The sequence below is a fragment of the Musa acuminata genome, chromosome BXJ2-4 (genome assembly GCF_036884655.1).
Source record: "Musa acuminata AAA Group cultivar baxijiao chromosome BXJ2-4, Cavendish_Baxijiao_AAA, whole genome shotgun sequence".
NCBI lineage: Eukaryota > Viridiplantae > Streptophyta > Magnoliopsida > Zingiberales > Musaceae > Musa > Musa acuminata.
Window position 1 is genome coordinate 10693716 of NC_088341.1, and position 21493 is coordinate 10715208.

At 39.3% G+C, this 21493-nt stretch overlaps 4 protein-coding genes across 13 annotated transcripts; 2 read left to right on the forward strand and 2 right to left on the reverse strand.

Moving 5' to 3' along the window:
• Window positions 1-761: 761 nt before the first annotated feature.
• Window positions 762-3616, forward strand: LOC135609979 (zinc finger protein GAI-ASSOCIATED FACTOR 1-like). Its single transcript, XM_065103848.1, has 4 exons — window positions 762-1348; window positions 1436-1832; window positions 1928-2154; window positions 2672-3616. Exons 1-4 carry the CDS (start codon window positions 1186-1188, stop codon window positions 3430-3432), a joined length of 1548 nt encoding a protein of 515 aa, XP_064959920.1. The 5' UTR covers window positions 762-1185; the 3' UTR covers window positions 3433-3616.
• A 1001-nt stretch (window positions 3617-4617) lies between these two features.
• LOC103981714 (vicilin-like seed storage protein At2g18540) lies at window positions 4618-7474 on the reverse strand. The gene is made up of 5 exons (XM_065103847.1): window positions 7061-7474; window positions 6682-6866; window positions 6483-6563; window positions 6070-6375; window positions 4618-6001 (listed from the first exon to the last, which is right to left on the reverse strand). Exons 1-5 carry the CDS (start codon window positions 7323-7325, stop codon window positions 4796-4798), a joined length of 2043 nt encoding a protein of 680 aa, XP_064959919.1. The 5' UTR covers window positions 7326-7474; the 3' UTR covers window positions 4618-4795.
• Window positions 7475-14951: 7477 nt separating this feature from the next.
• LOC135586012 (deSI-like protein At4g17486) lies at window positions 14952-18318 on the forward strand. 10 transcript variants are annotated; one of them, XR_010485997.1, is made up of 5 exons: window positions 14952-16278; window positions 16370-16399; window positions 16838-17083; window positions 17788-18156; window positions 18251-18318. XR_010485997.1 is itself a non-coding variant. In XM_065103854.1 (5 exons), exons 1-5 carry the CDS (start codon window positions 16107-16109, stop codon window positions 17886-17888), a joined length of 471 nt encoding a protein of 156 aa, XP_064959926.1. In that variant the 5' UTR covers window positions 14952-16106; the 3' UTR covers window positions 17889-18318. The 10 variants fall into 10 exon arrangements, 5 of the variants coding, with proteins under 5 accessions (XP_064959926.1, XP_064959928.1, XP_064959925.1 ...); XR_010485998.1 differs by having other exon boundaries at window positions 18026-18156; XM_065103854.1 differs by having other exon boundaries at window positions 16838-16896; window positions 16975-17083; window positions 17788-18318.
• A 1506-nt stretch (window positions 18319-19824) lies between these two features.
• On the reverse strand, window positions 19825-20734 carry LOC135609981 (homeobox-leucine zipper protein HOX12-like). Its single transcript, XM_065103851.1, has 2 exons — window positions 20243-20734; window positions 19825-20161 (listed from the first exon to the last, which is right to left on the reverse strand). Exons 1-2 carry the CDS (start codon window positions 20588-20590, stop codon window positions 19943-19945), a joined length of 567 nt encoding a protein of 188 aa, XP_064959923.1. The 5' UTR covers window positions 20591-20734; the 3' UTR covers window positions 19825-19942.
• Between the last annotated feature and the right edge of the window lie 759 nt (window positions 20735-21493).

Sequence of the window (21493 nt, forward strand, 5' to 3'; positions counted from 1 at the left end):
CTTTAGATATTTATTTTGGGTGTTATGGAGCTGATCTCTAATCAACTCTTTGTTCCATAAGAAACATATGCATCGAAGTGACCTCCACAGAAAACAAAGAAAAGAGCACAGCGCAAGAGGAACCCGAACAATAATCTATTCCTTGAGCAAAAAGGTCAAAGGAGCTAAACACCTACAAACGAAGGATTTGGAACCTCCAAAGGTAAAAATAAAAAGGAAGAAAACAAAGCATTAGTCAATGAAGTTGATCATGAAGAGAGAGGGAGAGAGAGAAGAGTAAAAGATTTTGCCGGCTTTTTGGTCGTATCCAGTCGCCTCCTGCAGTGGCAGTGCAGGCAAGCTTTTATGATCTCTTTACGTGGATACATACCATTAACAAATTGCAAAAAGACTGTTGGAATGCAAAAGTTGGGACTACTCATTAATTAAGGCTTCTAAACCTCAACATTAAGCCACACAACACACGTGTCTATACGCTATTTACTCCCCAAGGCTGTCGCGTGTCCCATAAACCTCACTCATTTCCCCCAATTTTTTCTAAGAAAATTATTTAATTTATAGGAATAAAGTAATTTATATGAAGGGGCCTGCGCTGCTGCGGACAGATGCCCCTCTTGCTTCCCACGTGGACAGGTATGATGTCTCCACGTCGTCTGCCTGGGTTTAACCCCGGGGCTCGACCCATCTCCTAACCCGAGTTAACTGCCTCCTCCCACCGCCTCAATAGACCTTCTTTTATTACGTCGCGTCCTGTTTTCTATCTCTCTCCTCTGTTTTCTTTCTCGCTGATCAGGGTCGCCCAAGAAGACCAGAAACAGTACGCTTACGCTCTCAGCCCTCGAGTATCGCCCGGTAATGGGAGGCCGAGTGGTCAGCTTTGTCGTTGATTCGTGTCGGTTTATAGAGAGGCACCGGTCGGAGGAAGGGGAGAGTTAAAAGGTTCGCCCTTTTCTTGTAGTGGAGGCTGCTTTACTCAGCGCGTCGCCGGTGGATCGGTATTTTGTGTGCCGGCGAGGTGGAACGGTGGTTGGGAGCGCCGGTTTTCTTTTGGATTAGCCTGGCGTGTGACTGTGTTAAAAAAGACTGGTAGCTGGAGAAAGCTTCTCCCTTTTTGTTTTGGGCTCCATCTCTTTCTTCCTTTTTTTGTGTGCATTAAAGTTGTGAGAGAGAGAGAGAGAGAGAGAGATGGAATTGGAGAATTCCTCCGTCATGACTGTCTCCAACTCTGGCTCCGGCGAGGCTAGTGTGTCCTCCTCCAGTCAGCAACAGCCCCCTGCGCCGCCGCCTCCACTTCCTCCGCCTTCGATTCCGGGGGTCAAAAAGAAGAGGAACCTCCCCGGAAATCCAGGTGAGTGAAACTGGAGCTTCTTGAAAGTTAAAAGGTGAGATCTTTTTCCACCATGTACTAATTCGAGTTGAATGTGGTGGTCGGTAGATCCGGAGGCGGAGGTGATCGCGCTGTCGCCGAAGACGCTGTTGGCCACCAACCGGTTCGTGTGCGAGATCTGCAACAAGGGGTTCCAGCGGGACCAGAACCTGCAGCTGCACCGGAGGGGGCACAATTTGCCGTGGAAGCTGCGGCAGCGGACGGGGAAGGAGGCGCGGAAGCGGGTGTACGTATGCCCAGAGTCGAGCTGCGTGCACCACGACCCGTCGCGAGCACTTGGCGACCTCACTGGCATTAAGAAGCACTTCTGCCGCAAGCACGGCGAGAAGAAGTGGAAGTGCGACAAGTGCTCCAAGAAGTACGCCGTTCAGTCCGACTGGAAGGCCCATTCCAAGGTCTGCGGCACTCGCGAGTACCGCTGCGACTGCGGCACCCTCTTCTCCCGGTACTTAATCTGGTCGTCGTGGCTCTGCTCTCTCCGATTTGGATCTTAGATATCGTTGTCATCCTTCTTCATGGTGTTTCGTTGTGGTTGGTTAGGAGGGATAGCTTCATCACCCACAGAGCATTCTGCGACGCCCTGGCGGAGGAGAACGGGAAGAAAGGGGGAGCAGCGCCACCGACGAACTCAAGACCCCCATCAGAGGATGATGGAAAGGCAGCTGCAGCTGCAGAAGCAACAGTAGCGGCAGCGGCGGAGGAAGCTCCGGCCGCGGTGGCGGCTCCGTCGTCGCCGCTACAGCAGGCAGCGCCACTGGAGCAGCAAGGTCGGTGTTCCTCCTTTGTGTTCGTATGTAGTTCTTGTACTTCTCGTTTTGGTTTTGCGGAAGAGTGCTATTTAATTCGAGGGAATGGGTGGAGGAGAGAAACGAAGGGGTTTTGTCGGATCTGAAGCTTCCGATGCAATAAAATAACGCGCGAAGTTAGCGGGGATTACGACATGGTTTTGTTGGTGTCTTTTGTCGCTTGATGCTCGCCGACAAGCCCTCGTCGCGGATCCAAGTGGAGAAGAGAAAGGTAAGAGTTTATGGTGAGAAGAAGAAGATGACGATGAAAAATGCGGCGACTTTTATAGAGAGGGACGTTTGCTTCCTTCCAAAAGCTCTGTGATTGGAAGCTTTCGATCGTTGCTACTAACTAAAGCAGTTGGATTGAATCGAAAGTCACAAGAAATCTACTCATATCCATGGCATCATTGCTCCTTTTTACACTGCTCTCTTTTCCTTTACATGAAATCTACCTTTTCTTTTTTGGTCTATTGACATGTTTGCAATCCTTCTGCAGAGCTGGAGAATCCAACCGAATTGCTGCGGTACATGCCGCCGCCTCCGGCCTCGATCGCCCACGCCAGCGGCGCCATCACCAGCAGCGGCAGTAGCAGTAGCAGCAGCAACACCAGCCTGTTCGCGAGCCTTTTCGCGTCCAGTGGCACCACCGCCGCAGCTCACAGCACCGCCACCTTGTCGGACCTTATGGGTACGATGAGCCACGTCGACCGGACACTCATGGATCCTCCCTTGCTTTGTCTTGCCACCAATGGAGGGCCAGCATCACTGTTCTCCCCGCAGGCGCAAGCTCATGATCGGCGCCCGTTCGCTCCGCCGCCTCCCTCCCCGCACATGTCTGCGACTGCGCTGCTGCAAAAGGCAGCTCAGATGGGTGCCGCAGCGACCGGCTCATCCTTCCTCAAGGGATTCGGCCTCGATACTCCCGCGGGGCAGCAAGAGAGCATCCAGGATAGCAGCCTGCAATGGGGTCGTCGTCATCACCACCACCAGCAACTGGAACCGGAGCCAGCACCGATGCTATCAGCCCAACTCGGACTCGGACTCGCTTGTGAGCCAGACCTGATGATGGGATCCTCGCCATTGTTCGGACCGAAGCCGGCGACGCTGGACTTGCTGGGTTTAGGAATGGGGCCGCTGGCCGGTTCCACCAATGTTAGAATACCGGCATTGATGACTTCAATAAGCAGCGGAGGTGTCGACATTGGATCAGGAGCGGCCACCGGAGGGTGGGAAGGGGCGGAAAGAAAAGCCAAGTAGCCCCGCAGTTCTCCAGCCAATGGACACTCTGGTGCGCCGTATTGTTAGTCCGGCAAACCTAGTTCTCAGCGGCAACTCGGAAGGGGAAGGGGAAGGGGAAGAGGATGAGGTGGGGGGGCCTGCATGTACTCCGTTTTGCACTATTACATCTCCATCGGACAGCGTCAGAGCTGTTCTTTCCCCATCTCATCTGCTCATTTTTTCTGTATGTTTGTTCTGCTCTGGTTTTGGTAACGTACAGGAAAAATATAGTACTTGTGCACATCGTTTATTTATGGTTCTCGAGACATTGACGTGGGGTTCTTCAGCTTACCCAAAAGACTGGCAAGTGCTGCCATTATCCAACCTGAAATAGAAGCTTGGCGGCTGGGGACGGATCACACCGAACCCATAAGTGGTGTTGGAGCACTGGGTTGGATGCGTTCGTTCACCACGAAGATAGGTCGAGGGGATTTACAGCAGCTGATTGCCATGGACAAGCAACAAGATGCAGGAAGCAAATCATTCTTTTTCTTCAGTTGTTCACATAGATTTCCTTCCGACTTCCCGTCTTTGCTTTCTCTTTCCACGTTCTGCGGCGGAGGTACATGATTTAGAGGGTTGCCTGATGTAAGGTAAAAATCAAAGTTGCAGCTTTTAGATTGGCGTTTGATTTTGGTCAATTGTGTGTGTTGGAATGCGATCAATTTTGTTTTACTTCGCATTAGATTGACTCCTTGAAACAGATTAAAACATCTGAATCGACTTCTATGTCAATTTGGATAATCTAAATCGGATTTGTTTCAGGATGCTTATCGAAAAGTACTTTATCGTTCCAAAAATATCTCACCACCCAAACCAGGTAGTGCGACATTTGGTGGAAAACACCGTGCCCCAGTGGGTTCCATCGGGGAATCCGTGTATAGTCTTGCGATACCGTTCACGACACAAGATCATCGTGTTTGATGCTTCAAGAATCGTGTACGGATCAAAATCCATAACCTCAAGAGGGCCACAGCAACCACGATCTTCATGATTTCTAACATCTTACCGATCTGCGCTGGGCCCATTGGAAATGAAGAGATACGATCCACCGACAAGCAGATCTATGTTCAGTATTAGCACACAAGTAAACGGAGTCCAACAGAAGAAACTTCGCGTGCTCCAAAAACATTATAAAAGACGAAAGAAGAGCATACACCAACAGAGAGAGAGAGAGCTTCTTATTTGCATCAAAGACTAGGAGAAGCTGCAGACACACCACACCCTATACTCTCCATGTATTATTCCACAGTCAACCTGAAGTCCCGCGCCACGTGATTCGACTCTATTGCCTGCTCTCATGCTTATCTTCATCGTTCCCCGTCCACACAGTGAATTCCTCTCAACTTCTCTCGGGAGACTCCTCTTGTTCCTCCCGTCTCCTAGCTTCTTCTTCTCTCCTTGTTCCTTCCTCTTCCTCTTCCTCTTCCTCTGTCCTTCTCGCTTCTTCCTCCCCCCCCCCTGCCGCCTCCTCTTGCTCTCTTCTGGTTTCCTCCTCTCTCGCTGCTTCCTCTTCCTCCCTTCTTCTGGCCGCCTCCTCTTGCTCTCTCCTTTCGGCTTCTTCCTCCTCCCTTCTCCTGGCCTCCTCTTCCTCCGGTCTCCTACCTTCCTCCTCTTCCTCCCTTCTCCTCGCTTCCTCTTCCTCCCTCCTACCTTCCTCCCTCCTCCTGGCTTCTTCTGCTTCCCTCCTAGCTTCCTCTTCACCCTCCGTCTTCCTACCTTCCTCTTCCTCCCTCCTTTTGGTTTCCTCTTCCTCCCTTTTCCTCGCTTCCTCTTCACCCTCCCTCTTCCTACCTTCCTCTTCCTCCCTTCTCTTAGCTTCCTCCTCTTCCCTCTTCTTTGCCTCTTCCTCTTCTCTCCTCCTGGCTTCTTCCTCCTCTCTCCTCTTGGCTGCCTCCTCTTCCTCTTCTCTTCTCCTAGCTTCTTCCTCCTCTCTCCTCTTGGCTGCCTCTTCCTCCCTTCTCTTAGCTTCCTCCTCTTCCCTCTTCTTTGCCTCTTCCTCTTCTCTCCTCCTGGTTTCTTCCTCTCTCTTCTTGGCCTCCTCCTCTTCCTTCTTTCTCTCCTCCTCTTCCTTCTTCCTTTCGTCTTCTTGCTTCTGTCTTTCAATTTCCTCCGTCATTTTCCTTTCCATCTCTTCTGCACACGATGTGCATGCCAGCATTACCGACTCACCCTGAGAAACTAACAAGTCACCGATAGCACTGGCATTTGGCGCATTGAAGGACGCTGCTAATACGTCCCGATCAATCGTCCGCAGCACCGACCTCTTCCCTGCCAGGAACTGAGGATGATTCTTACCCGCCATGCTGCTGAATCCAACAAAGACGAGTGTGTCATTGTTGTACGAAACTTGTGCCATGGGATGAAACCTCGGCACCACAAAGACATCCCCTTCTTGGACCTTAAACTTCTTGTTTTGGCATTTGGAGACATCACCAACCTTGCCCGATGGATCACTGGGGCATATAACTTGCACCATGCCTTGCCCTTGTATCACCGTAGCAATCTCCGTAGCCCTAGGGTTCCAATGAGGCCCCATCATAGAACCCTTCAAGCATGGAACCCAAAGTTAGTGCACTCACAGTACAGGGATTTCTGAGGATTCAGATGACTAACCGTGGCCAAGTTCACCATGAATGCAGCTAAGTTAGAGCCCTTAAGAGCTTTAAGGTCCTTGTGAGTCACTGCAGTGCTCCACCCATTACAGTTCTCCACGTCTGGTTTGGCCCTGAAGAAATTGAATGTCTTGGATTTGGTCTTCTTCTTCTTGTTTATGATACCAGTTGGGCCACGAACGCCCATAAGCGCCTCAAATACTCCTTCCTTCCATTTTGACTGTACTCTCGCATCTTTTTGGCTGAAAGGAACTATGGAGGGAGGGGACGGAGCCCATTTGATACCACGGATGCTTTCCAGAGAAGCCTTACACACACATCAATGGACTCATCATTTTTCCTTCCCTGGTTTATTATGATTCCGTATAATAAGAATTCAAGTATTCTGAATCAAGAAGATCAAGAGTAGCCTACCCCAAAGCCCATCTGGAGAACTCGTTCATCAAAGCCTTGAACTAAGTCACTAATATTCGAGTAGGCTCTGACAGCACAACCCTGCAAGCAAATAGCATTAGTCTCCGATGGGGCACACATTAAAAAGGAAAAAAGAAGAGAGGAAAAACTAAGGAGTTTCCATTCTCTCTCTCTCTCTCTCTCTCTCTAGAGAACATACCAAGGGATGATCAATGCCTGCCGTGTCAAATATGGCATGAATTCTAAGCTTCTCTCTTGTTGGATCAGGATGGCTTCGCACAAAGAAGACAGTGCCCTGTTCTAGTCTGTAAACGTCACCATGGCCGACGTCCATCTCATCTGTTTCATCTTTATCCTCGTTAACATAAGTCACTGTTCCCCTACCTGCAGCAGCAAGTTCTATTTCACGATCCCTTCCATTGCCATGAGAACAAAAAAAAATCATAGCAAACAAGAAAATATTATATATAATAAAGATTTAATTCGACATTAAGTCATCTTAAAATGAGATTTCATTTTGTTTCAGGGGATCAACTAGGTGGCTTTAATTATTGTTGGAAAGATATAATTAGGATTACCAGTGTGCACGTAAAACACCATGTCAGTGTGAAGCAGCACAGGGAGGAACAGAGAGACGGGCTCCAAGGTGATGAACTGAAGGTGATAGGAACCACCGTACCCATCATGCACATCGACGGCCGTGATCCTTCCGGACTCCGTTAACACCAAGGTCCTCCGGCTCTCTCTGGTCACCACTGGACTCGGCCACTCCTCGCCATTAACGGAAGAAAGAGAACACAAGAGGATCATCCCAACAACAAAAACCACAACCTTGGAGTCCATGTCCTCTCACGGTTTCACTCTCTCTTTTCCAGTTGAGAGATGGAAGCATAGACAGCAGGGTGCATAAAAAGGGAGGCGATAAGACCAAAGGTGGCGACGTGCGTGGTTCTCTCTTGGAGGTGATGTGCATGGAAGCCACGTTGAACGGGGACTCGGAACGTGACTCGTTTCGGCAGCAATGAGTTCGGGTGGACAGATGACACTTGTAAGATTCCTCTTGCTGTCACAAGTAGAGCTAATGAAATCTGATTTCTTCTAAATCTATGGGTTGAATTTAGCTCAACATGTGTTTGTATGTACTTTCTGCGGCCTTCGAGCATAATGTAACAGTGGTCGCAAAATTGGCGTATTACAGATTAATTCATCGTACAAGACAAAAGTGCATGCAAAACGTCTGCTGTTCCACGAGAACCCTTGTCTGGCTCAGTTGCAGCCTTCCCAAATGGGTCAAAATATATAGGGCCAGTATTCCTGGACAGTATAAATTGAACTCCACAGGTTGAATCCATGAACGATAGACACAGAAAAAGCAAGATATTATTGTAATTCTTTTTTAGACCAGTTAATATTTTAACTGTATGAAAAATCTCATTATTATGTTAAGAAAAAAAATTTCTCTTAATCTATATAAATATAAAACATATATCAAACATAATATATATTTTTTTTATAATTTATTCTTTTATGATATCATGGCCTTTCTTGCCTTAGTAAGATTTTCTCTTCTTTCCTCGTTATCATCGCTATCCAATGACAACGATTACTCTGATCTCCTTGGTGATAGCAAGCCTTCTCATGTACATTGTGCTATTGTCATCGCTGTTGCAGAACTTAATTGGGTCATGAATCTGCTCAAGGAACTTGACATTGACTCCACCTCTACTCCTATGATATATTGTGATAATGTCGGAGCTACTTATCTGTACGTCAATCCAATGTTCCACTCACGCATGAAACATATTGTCATCGACTTTCACTTCGTGTCATATCAAGTTGTCAGACATCAACTATGTGTTTATCATGTACATACGGCTGATCAACTAGTTGACTCACTCACGAAGCCTCTCGCTCGCAAACTATTTTCATCGCATCAGTCTAAGATCGACATCCTTGACAGGAGCATCATCACACAATCTCATGGGGGCATGATAGCAACTAAGATTTTCTCAATTGTACGAGAAAATCTCGCTATTATATCGATGAAAATCCTTCCTCCTAGCCTGTATAAATAAGGAACACATATCAAACACAATATATCTTATTCATGATTTGTTCTTTCACTTTTAGTTTCACAATGGTACATTTGAAAGGTCAATGTATATTGGTACAGTGAGAGAAAAAATATTATAGTAAAATAATTTTTTTTGTTCTATAGTTTCTCATTAAAATATTAATTTATTATTAAAAAAATAAATATTAATCAGAACAACATAAATAATAGAATAATGAATCAATTACAAAGTGAAACATTGAATTTTTACGTAAACAACCCAATACGAGAAATACCATGAGAATGTAATCTACTTTAAAACTATACTATCGCCAATAATTATAATAGATTTACAATAAGTCTTCTCTAAAATAACCATAATAATATCAAGAATAGTTCAACAATAATATATCATCATCATCATACATGAATTTTATAAAAAAAAAATATTTAGATCTCATCAAGTGAATATATTAAAAAATATTTTAGAGATGACAAATTATACATCGGTACTATTCTTGTTATAAGAATTCTTTATGTAAAATTTGAACCAAAATCGTTTAGATTATCTAACAAGACCCATGTCTCTTACGTCGTGCACAATTCTAATAGATTTTTTTTAATAAATTAGATTTGGGCTCACCGGTCCAAGCCCACCTATGGGCTGGACCCAGCAGCCACTGAGTAGAAAATATGCGTAGAATTCGAAACTTTGCCCACAGCATATTACTCAAAAACATTCGAGTGCTAAGAGTTGCAGCAGAAAGATTTTCAACTTACTCGGTGAAACTGCAGCTTTTTGCGTTTTGCCCTCTGACAGTGGGCTTCACGATCGCTCCCAGGAAAGGAGAAGAAATTAATGATCTAATGAGGCAACATATATATATATATATATATATATATATATATATATATATATATATATATATATATATATATTCTGTAAAACATTTTTATTTCATGGAGTGCTCGTTGTGTTGGTTATCACCTTTATCCTTATTATACTTTGTTACGAGTCATCTTCATTGCAAGACTCTTGTTATCGTCCTCAACACTTTCATCGAGTGGATGACATTATCCAATCCTCTACCAATTGTGATTGGTGTCCTCATCCATTGTGTCACTAAGATCGTGTTGCTCTTGTTCTTATCAACCTTCTTCCCCTTAGTTTAGGTTAACGATAATGGAAGTGAGGGCTTGAGAGACATGGGACATGATTAAAGAGGGATCTAGTAAGATTTTACGGTGGGATGAATACGATAAGGATGACGACAAAGGCTTCACAATGAAACCTTATGATATGCAACATAATAAGATGGGATGATATTGAGAAGATGGAGATGATAATTGATAAGATAAAGATCAAAATAATCTAACCGTTTAGAAAATAAAAAAAGTATTTCACGAAATAAAATAAAAAGATATATATATATATATATATATATATATATATATATATATATATATATATATATATATATATATATATATATATATATATATATATATATATATATATATAATGCCATCATTACCAATATAATCCGGTAATGCTATCATAAGTCCAGTAAAAATATCAAAATAGAAGGAATGGCAAAATTTGGAACTTGTTTTAATCTTTTTCGGAAGTGACATTTCTTATCATCTTTTCCCTCAACACTTTATTTATCAATAGAAAAGTGATAAAAGAGCATAAGCTGACTCTTCCATATAGTTCGCGTGCTACAACAGCCACGCAGACAAGACCGAAGCGCGCCCTCTCTCTCTCTCTCTCTCTCATATGTAGATGAGGGTATCCTTCAAAGTCAATATAAAATCGGGGGAGTAATCTTGTTGAAAATAGATAGGATGAAGAAATAAAACTATCTGATAAGGAAAGAGTAAGAACGGACAAATATTTTATATTTCTTTCAAAATACATAACATTAATTAGACTCAATATATATATATATATATATTTTTTTTAAATATTTAAGAATCAATAGTTAATTTAGTTTGTCCTTTATGATACCTTAATAAGTTAAATTTTAATATTCTTTTTCCTTAAATTTGTTCCATCTAGTATGTTACGTTTTTGTTTAAGTTGTTGAAATATTTCAAACTTAAAAGATTTTGTGAGTATATCGACTACTTATTTACTTGTTCTAAGATGAAGCAGTTTAACTTTTTTGTCTTTGACATGATCTCTTATAAAATAAAATTTTGTATTGATATGCTTCGATCTTTTATGATATATGATAGATTGAATTCTTGGCCAAGACAATAGTTGATTTGTTATCAACATAAATCTTGATTGACTTCTCTTATAATATATAAAGTTCCTGGAGTAATATTCTTAGTCATATTGCATGACAAATATAAGAAGATGCTGTTATATATTCTGCTTTACAACTTGATAGAGTAATGATATATTGTTTTTGTGAAAACCATATGAATATAGTTTTACTAAAATAAAATACAAATCCAGTTGTACTCTGATCATTATAACTTCCTGCCCAATCACTATCATTATATCCAATGAGCTCCAACATTTTAAATGATGAATAATGCATTACATATTCAATTATTCCTTTAATATATTATAAATTTTTTTTTACGATATTTAAATGAGATGTCTTATAAGCTTTCATGTATTTACTTATTAAACCAACTCCAAATAGTATATCAAGTCGAATGCATGTCAAATACCATAAACATCTAACTAAACTTTTATAATAAGTTGGATTAATGTTTTTACCTTTATCTTCCTTAGTCAACTTAGTATCATCTTCCACGGGTATATATGTAGGATGACAATCTTTCATAAAAAATTATTGTATAATTTTTCAAGAAGTACCTCCTTTGTATAATTGTAGGATGATAATCTTTCATACAAAAAGTACATTCTTTGTATAATTTTCTTGTAAGATAGAAATTTCTTTATTGTCTTGTATAACTTCAATATCAAGGAAATAAGTCATTATGCTCAAGTCAGTCATCTCAAACTCCTTCTTCATAGAGTACTTAAAATATTTAATTATGGAGCTATTATTGCTTGTAAAAATAAAATCATCTATATATAGGCATACAAATAAAATATCTCCATCATAGTTAAATTTTGTATAGAGAGCATATTTATATGGAGATTTAAAAAAATTATTTTGAATAAAATAAGCATCTATTCGAGAATTCTATGCTCGCGAGGCTCGTTTAAGTCCATAAATAGCTCTCTTTAACTTATATACCTTATCTTCTTATTCATGAATAATAAAACCATATATATCTTCTTCAAAATCTCTATTAAGAAATGCTAATTTGATATTTATATATAAAAATTTTCATTTCATTTGAGCTACCGGGGTAATAAGTAATCTTATTGTCTACAATCAAGCAATTGGTACGAATACTTCTTCATAATTGATCCCATATTGTTATTTATATCCTTTTGCAACTAATCATGCCTTATATTTCTCCACCGCTCCTTTTGTATTTTTTTTTTATTTTAAAGATCCACTTAACACTAATCACTTTGTGATCTCATACATCATTTTTGTTCATAGCACGAGTTTTTCTCATTCATAGCTTATCACAATTTATCTTCTCTATAAGCTTTTTTGAAGATTAATATATCATATCTTGTAAAAAAGATAAAATAAAAAAAATCATCATTATTAGTATTAATCCTTTGGGTCGTATCATATAGCTCCTGAATTGGTACTGTCCTTCTTACAATCAAACTTTTTGAATCATGTGATCTAATTGATATAGGTGATGATTCGACTACTTGTTTGTATTATATCATCATCTTATAAAGTTATAACTTTCTATGCTACTCATTACTTTTCCGATTCCAAATATATTGTTCATCAAACTCAACATCTCTTAACATCATAACTTTGTTTGTGATAGGATTATAGAGTTTGTAGCTACTGGAATTCTCAGCATAACCTAACAAGATGTATTTTTAACTTTTATCCTTAAGTTTTATTCAATTTTCTTCAAGTATCTTAGCAAATACAACACTTTCAAAAATTCTCAAATGATTGACTTTTGATTTCTTTAATGTGGTGTAACATTATCAATTTATTTTGTTGATCCGTTAATCAAATAAACTATACAGACAACATCTCCCCAAAATTTTTTATGAATTCTTCTTTCTTTTAACATGTATTAGACTATATTAATTATAATCCTATTTTTTCTTTCTGAGAAACCATTTGGTTGAGGTGTGTATGATATGGTGAATTGATTTAATCTTTAAATATTATTAATTTTTTTATTATTTCTTAAAAGACTTTTAAATTTATTTGATATGTATTTATCATCTCTATCTATTCTTAAATATTTAGTCCTACAACCACTTTATCTTTTAACTAAATCCTTAAAATTTTAAATTTACTTAAAATTATTTTATTTTCTTTTAACATATAAACTTAAGTTATATCACTATGATCATCAGCGAAGATAAGAAAATACATGCTTTCTCTAAGTGATATTAGATTGAGTGCACCAGATCAAGTTAATATCATGTTTTTTTTTGTTCTTTTGACTTTGAAAGACCTTTGTTCTTACTTGCCCATAACACATACTTCACATAATTTTGGTGAACAATCAGCATTCCTATTACCATATTATACTTTAATAAAGTTTTAAAGCCTCAAAATTTAAATATGTATATCTAGGATATCATAATATAGAAATATCCTCAATATCAGTTTTAAAATAATTTGATCGATAAAAAATATACAAATACAAAGGAAACATTCTATTCTTCATCGTTTTTACATGTGAGATTAATATTTTATTATTATAATGAATTAAAATAGTTATATCTTTCATCTCAATATCATAATATTTTTTAAGTAATTATCTCAAACTTAGAATATTATTTTTCATATCAGGAACATAATCAACATTTGAAATATATAATTCTTTGTCATTATTGAATCCAAGAAAAATTTTGCCTTTGCCTCTTATTCGTCTTTGAGATAGATCACCAAATGTAATATTCTCGGAATAACTTATATCCATTTTTAAAAATTACTTTTTAATACCACGTATATAATTTGAAGCTTCTGTATCTAGATACCATGTCATAGACTGATATTCTTTCAAATTATCATAAGTCATTAATAAAACTTGATTTTTGTTCTTTTATTTTTCAATAAAATTTGCCTTGTCACCTTAATTACTGGGATTATAATAACATTGGAGTAGTGTCTATACCTTTTGCAAACATAGCATTATATTTCTTATCCTTTAAAATTTCTATCACATTCATGGCTTTTACCATAACCTCGACCTCTTTAACTAGAATTTTTCTATCACCTTCATTATTTTAAGATTCTTGATTGATTTGATTTCTATCGCCTTTTTCTTTTTGTCCATGACCTCTTCTTTTTGAGATCTTGATTCACCTTTGTTATCAAGAGTAAGCTTGGTTTATAATACTTGCTCTATAGTTTTTTCTTTTTTTTTTTTGTAATAATTTGTTCATGAACTTGAAGAGAACTTATAAGTCATTCTAAAGATATTTATTCCAAATATCTAAACTCTTCTATCACTACAACAATAAAATTAAATTTTAGATCTAAAGATTTTAATATTTTTTCTATTATTATTTAATTACTGATTTGTTTACTATTTCATCTCATTTGATGAACAATAGAAATTATGTTTGAGAAGTAATTAGAAATAGATTCAGAAGTACTTTAATATAATTTTTCAAACTCACCTCATAAAACTTATAGGCAAAGATTTTTTACCTTATCCACACTACCGAATATTTTTTAAAATATTTCCCAAGTCTCTTTTGAAGTCTTTGTTAAAGTGACGATCTCGAATATTATGTCATCAAGCTCTTGGTAAATCGTGAATAAAACTTTTTCCACTTTCTTCATTCTGTCTTTGAATTGTTTTCTTGCTTCCGTATTCATTACTCCTTCTTAGCAAATTTATCTTCTACAAAGTCTAATACATATTGAGAGTCTAAAAGAATCTTCATTTAGATACAACATATATTATAATTTTCTTTTGTCAAACAAAATATATGAAGTTGAATGATGTTTAAAGAAGAGGTCATGCTTAACCTAAGCTTTAATATCACATATTAAAAATAAATAAAAAAAGATAAAACTATCACAGGAAGAAAGAGTAAAAGTAGGACAAGGACAAAATATTTCATGTTTCCCTCAAAATTATTTATAACTTTAAAAACTCTATATATTTCATAACCCAATGATATTTATATAGTCTTCAAAAAATAGATTATGTATTGAAAATAAATCATTCATTTCCAAAAAAAATCAAATCAATAGTTAATTTAATTTATCCAAATGTGTTTCTTCTCTTGAATGTAACCTCTCTCTTAAATATAATAAATCTCTTTATGATACCTTAAACCTGTTTAATGTATCTCTCAACCAGTTTAATTCCAACGTATCTCTCCCCCCACTTCGACTCTTTCGAGGCCCCTCCGGTCTCCCCCCACCCATTCCTCGGGACCTCAACATGGCGCCTCTCCTTGCTGATTGTGGCGGCCAATAACCTGATTCGGGGGTTTCTCCGGAGGAGGATAAGTCGGTCTCTTTGTTCTCTGTTTGTTCCTCCTCTCTCGCGGGATTTCTCTTTTCTTGGGAGTTTTCGCTTGCAATTTTGGTTCTTGCAAGCTCGTTTGATTGCTAGCTGTTAAATATGTTGGTGGAATTCATGGAAAAATTCCTTTTTCCGAAGGATATTGGACGAGTCCAGCTCAATTTTGGAATTTTCTTTCATGTTCTTTGCCACCACTCTGATGTAAGAAGGGTTCTCGTGACCTTACGGCAATCTGGATTTTCGTGTGAGGGAATTGTGGAAGAAGCACCATTTTTTTCATGAAAGCATCTTATTTTCAAACCCCCCTTTAGGAAATGTAGATGCACTGGCTGTGAAATACAATCTGTTCGTGTGTGCTTCGAATTTTCTGTCAAGAACTGTATCCCAAACTTTTTCTTGGCAATGTGCATCTAGTTCACTTCTCAAATGGGTTCCTTATGCTACTTAGATCTCCGAATCTTACAAATCAGGGTCATTTCCCTGGTTTTTACTTGTTTCTAAAGTCGCGTATTTTGTTCAAGTGCTCGAGTTTGCCAATGCTCAGTATTGCGGCTAATCACTGGCCAGTCGTCACTCTTCTTTCAATTTGATTTAAGTCTTTTGATTCCTCGAGTTTTCTTTGGTTATTCCTTTTATCTTGTTTTCAGACTCATCCTGTTTCATCCCGCAAATGAGGACTTCCTCTCGTAAGCTGGCAAGATCTGATTGTTTTAATGTGATGACATGCACTTTTCTTGCTTCTTAGCTCAAGAAATTCGATGACATGTTCTTTGAATTTTTTTCTTCCTGAAATGCCTCATTTCTTGATGAATTGCACCAACATTTTGGCATTAATTCTTCATCGTAGTTTCAGTCTGAAAAGCATTCTTCTTTAAGTGAGGTTTTATCATGGTATGATTATGTCTTCCTTGTTTTCTTAGGTTTCCTTTGCTCTTGGCAATATTAGTTGCTGCTCTTGCATTCAAGTGATAATAACACAAGCCTGGAGAAATTTGTTGATGATTCTTCTCATTAGATCTCTGTCAGAATACTTTAAATCGCATAAAATTTTCCCTCTCTTTATTCTTCATCTGAAGAAATATGAGGTCAGGTTCGAAGAAGGGTTGAAATTCCCTCATGCTTCTTTGGCTAGACAGGAGATCTTGCAGCCATTTTTGTATGTTTCCAAAGGTTTGGTCTGCCAGCCATACACCAGGAAATGCACTAGTTTATCTGAATGTATATGACTTGCCACCAATGAATGGTTTTATGTACTGGGCAGGCCTTGGGATATTTCACACCGGTGTTGAAGGTATTCTTTGCTGTTGCCTTTTTGGTTTAGATAAAGGATGCATTAAATAGATACATCAATGGTAAGACATCATTTTAATGTGCTTCTCTATGCTGAATTTGTTGTTTGAAACATGAATGGTGAAAATTCTTGCAACCAAATATGTCATCTATCCACCTGCATAGATTTTTGTTTAACTAGTTCCTGGATTTCTTTTTTGGACATGAAAATTTATTAAGAAAAATTCATACTTAATCCAAATCCTAATAGTTGTCAGGCAAGTTGATGCTTCGGTACTTCTGTACATTCCTTACATGCTGGTTGGATTGCTGCCTCCAAGTCAATATTGTAGGGCCAGAAATATCCTTGATTTCTTGAGTTTGTCTTAAAGTTCTTTAGATAATAGCATTTTTCTGTCAGGCATTTATAAATTTTGATGCTCTTTATTGGTTCTTCCAGTTCATGGGGTGGAATATGTATTTGGAGCACATGACTATCCGAGTAGCGGAGTCTTTGAGGTTGAGCCTCGTCAGTGTCCAGGCTTCATGTTTAAGAAATCAATATTCATGGGTACGACATGCTTGGACTCATTGCAGGTTAGAGAGTTTATGGAACTTCAGTCCGTTAATTACAGTGGAGACACCTACCACTTGATCATGAAGAACTGCAACCATTTCTGCAAAGAAATCTGTCATAAGATGACCGGTAACTCCGATTCCAAAATGGGTGAACCAACTTGTATGCTTCTTTTTGTTTAAAGCATGAACAACTGTAGTTTCTGGAAGATTTGTATTCTGGTGATCATGAAGTAGTTCTGCAGTTTTCCTGCATCTGATGTTCCTGTTGCACAACTCAAAATATTGATAACCACTTCATGACTATATTTTTTTACATCAATGATATTATCATAAAAAAAAGTATTAGAAGCCACTTCAAATATAGAGAGGAAAATGTTGATCCGATCATTATTGTTTCAGTTTCTTGCCAATGTATTTATAGCAAGGTCTGAAATATCGGTGCTTGTTCTGTAACCTAGAGTTCAGATTTATGGTTGGCTTGACCTTCATATATTTTTGGATGCACGTGGGAGATTTTAAAATTACCAAGTTTTGTAAGAATAGAATAACTGGATTCTATTGGGTGCTGGGACACTAGGCAATTATCTCTAGATACATCTTTAGAGAAATTTATTCTCTTGAATGTTAATCTCTGGTGATGAAGAAGATGGACATGTGTTAAGATTTGTTTGGTCTTACTTAGCATTTGTTCTATTAGTTCTCTTTCTTCTTGATTGCAATTTGGTAGACATCGAGTCAGATGATTGCCAGCAAGTATTTGAATGCATTATGAAACATGAACAATGTACATTAGTTCTCTTTCTTTTTTATTTTGGTTATGGTGTCTTCTAGTTAAATGTTATGGAGAAGCAAATTTTGATTGTCTGTATGGATTGAGCTTCAACCTCCTCCCTAAGGGCACTCTTCACCGGCATTATAACCAAGATGAGTGAAATATCCTTTTCCATTTGTTTGTGGCAAGCAGTGTATCACTTCAACTTTGATCATTTTGTGTAGTTTTTTCTTATTCTAATTTGGCTATTGATCTTCCTGGACATATCAAATGCTATGGCAATATGCTTCTCTGCAGGTTCCCTTTGCAAATGCTGACTGCCTGATAACTGCTGTTCAGCATGACCCAGATTTCCAATCCGAGGATGGAGAGAGGAGGCAGCTGAGAACTGCTTTCAGTTGTCTATCCTCGATTTCTATGTGCCAGAGGCAGTTCACTATTTCTTCTCTTTTCTTGACATCTCGTTTTAGAGGGTGCCTTTCACACTGGGAGTTAAGAAGGTCTAATGTCATTCCTTTGTAGGAAACCTGAAAATATCATCATCTGTTGACCGAGAAAGGTGTTGATCGAGAAAGGAGTTACAGTTCTGAGCTCCTTTTTTTTTTTTGGTGGAAAAGCTTGTCACGAGTGTTGACCATAATATAGGAAGATGGATGTGATGTGAGCTTTGGCCTTGTTACATAAGTTCATCATCAATGAGAATTCTGCGGCAGAATGTTCGTTTGATGTCAATACTAAATGAAGGTATGATGCTTTCTGTTATTTGTTAGGTTGCACATTTGAACAGAGACTTCTGTAGCTTACATTAGCTGAGATTTCTTGTATTATCTTGTCACTACAATGCCCAAATTTTGGGTACTGCATACCTCCCTTTTCTCTGAAATACTAAAGCTTGATTAGCTTTCATGTTGTATTACTAACAATTTATTCATTGCTTAATATTTATTAATTCTTCAAAAATACTGAACTTCAATAAATTGAAATCATGAATGGTTCCTGTCATTTGCTTGAGTTGTGGCACGACAAATGGGGATTAAGATGATGAATTTCTGACTTATGCAATATGTTGATGAAAAATAAGATACAAGTATTCTGTGTTGCGAAAATAGGTCAGGATCTTTGTAGATGTCAGTACTGAACAAGCAAAATGCTCTGACTTAGTACACTTCTGCAAGGACAAGTCAAGATGCCATTGAATCTGTTGATCTATTCACTCTTGCTGTGTTACCATTCCATATGTTGATTCATTTTTGGAGAGCTGTTTCGAAGAATATGCTTGATGAATTTTATAGCATTTTTTAATAATCTTTTCCAGCTCTATGACATAATCTGAATTTCTTGCAACGGCGAGGATATCATCTTTTAACTTCTGACGACACTTTATTGCACCAATCTGTTGTTTCCATTATGTTATTTTTATTCTTTCTGATTATCCTGAAGTTATGACATTCGATATCATCTGCTTGCACTTAGCTCTTTAGGTAGTCACCTCTTTATCGCTTGGTTTGTAGGATTTTCTTTCTCTCTGTTCATTTTATCAATTGAATTTATAGCTTTTTCAGCATTTGGCAGTAAGCAATCTGTCATTTTAAACATGATTCTATTTTAATTTATGAGGGTTTTTTGTTTTTGTTGAGGTAATCATACAAGCTGTTGTTTAAAGATAGGATGGATAAGTTTGCTTTTGAATCTTTTCTCATGATTTCTAATAGGATCAAACTGGTAAGTTGAATTCACTCACTACATGGCATTGTTCCCATGAACTTGCTTTCTACTTTCATATGAGAGGGATATGGTCCATGAGATGCAGGGTAGAGGAAGAAACATAATGGACAATGGACATTACAACAGCAGAGACAAGCAGCAGGGTTGGGTTTTCACACCACCACTGCCACCACAAGGACTCCTCAAAAGCTGCAAGAAAGTGACAACCATGAGCAGCTTTTGGTTCGTTCTTCCCTCTCTTTCAACCCTCTTCATAGAAAGTCCTGCCATTTCTCATGTCTCTCTCATGTTCTTGGGAGATCAAACACCTACTTTGTGACTTTCTGGATAATAATAAGGCTTTACAGAACTAAATAGTTGCAGCATTATCCCCCTTTTTGCACATGCTACATCAATTGCTACATCAATCTTAATTTACAACTAGAGATTCACGTTGTTGAATCTACGAGGATTAATCACATATATGAATGACGGCGATTGCAATGATCTTTATATGCCATATGGATTAGTCCACTCCATCGTGTAGTTGTAGAAGTCATACTCGTCCATGTAAGCAAGTTCAGCTTCTGCTTCCGTTCCGAACTCTCCATGTATTGGCTGCTGGCTCACGGCTGAGAAGGACGAGCCGAGGTTGCCTCCATTCACGCTCCACGAGAGCTTCCTGATCTCCTCTTCGGCTTCCAAAAGCTTCTCCTTCAGTCGTAACACCTGCCATCAGCATCACTGCCATGTCAGGTTTGCCGAAGGCTTCTACTGTACATTCTACAAGGAAGGAAGGCATCGACCAACCTCGTTCTCGAGGTGGCATTTCTCGACGACGACGGCTTCGTGTTCCAGCTTGAGCTTGAGGTAGGCCTCCTCCAGCTGCTTGTTCTTGTGCCTCGCCCGCCGGTTCTGAAACCAGACGGCCACCTGCTTCCCGTCGAGCCCGAGCTCGGCGGCGATGTGGGCTTTCCTCCCCGACGCCAGCTTCCTTTCGTCCCTAAAGCTCATCTCCAGGAACCTGACTTGCTCGTCACTCAGCCGCCTCTTCTTCGCGTCTCCCTTTACCTTCCTCAGCCGCAGCCGTCGCCGCCGCGTCCTTGTGTCGCCTACTGAAAAGATCACGTTAGCCTTTGCGAGGAATGGAAATGTCATGTGGTGGACTAACCTCGAGGCATTTGAGACCAGAGTTGGGATGCTAAGAGTGAAGCTTCGCTCATGTTGGCGTGAGTCACGAAGGAACAAAGACACTCTAATCTCTTGTAGTACGAGGGGGGTGGTGGGGAGGGAAAGAAAGACTCTACGGTGCATGCACCGGTTAAAGTTCCGGCTCTTATTTATAGGTAGGTGGGTGGTGGTGGACTCAAAGGCCCTCCGACCATTGGCTACGATGGCATGAATGCCATGGCTAAAAATGGGGAGAGGCGTACGTGGCGGTGAAGCCAAGTTGATAGAGTTCACTGTCGCCATAAAGCAACTTTGTTTGACGACATTGTTGACTCTGTAATGCCATTATACGGATCCACTGATTCAGACACTTACATGATCAATTCACATAGACAAAAACAACAGTACATGCATTATTATCGTAGCACGGAAACAAAACCCCAATCTCTTCCCTGTCGTGAAGAAGAAAGGCAGTGGCTTACGGCTGCAGTAAGGGCAAGAAGGACGGTGGCTTACGACTAGCAATAAAGAAGAAAGAGGTGTCACCATGATCAAACAACTACACCAGAGAGTGCCTGCTAATAAACTAGATCGCGTGCAGTCCATCAAGAACAGTTTATTTTTGATAACGAATCACGAGGACTCAATAGTTATAACCCATATTAGAAATCGGTTTCTACTTGAATCAAATAGGAATCAATTAAAGACTTGCATTGGATATATCTAGCTAGCATTGGAGATGCCATGGCTATGAAGGCACATACATGTTTTGCCTAGTTAAGACGCTGAAACCGAGGAGATTCGTTAATTATGAGGAGGGTCATTTCAAGCACACCCATCGTAGACATAATTTACATGATTATGAAGCTGAAAGAAGTATTGCATCATATA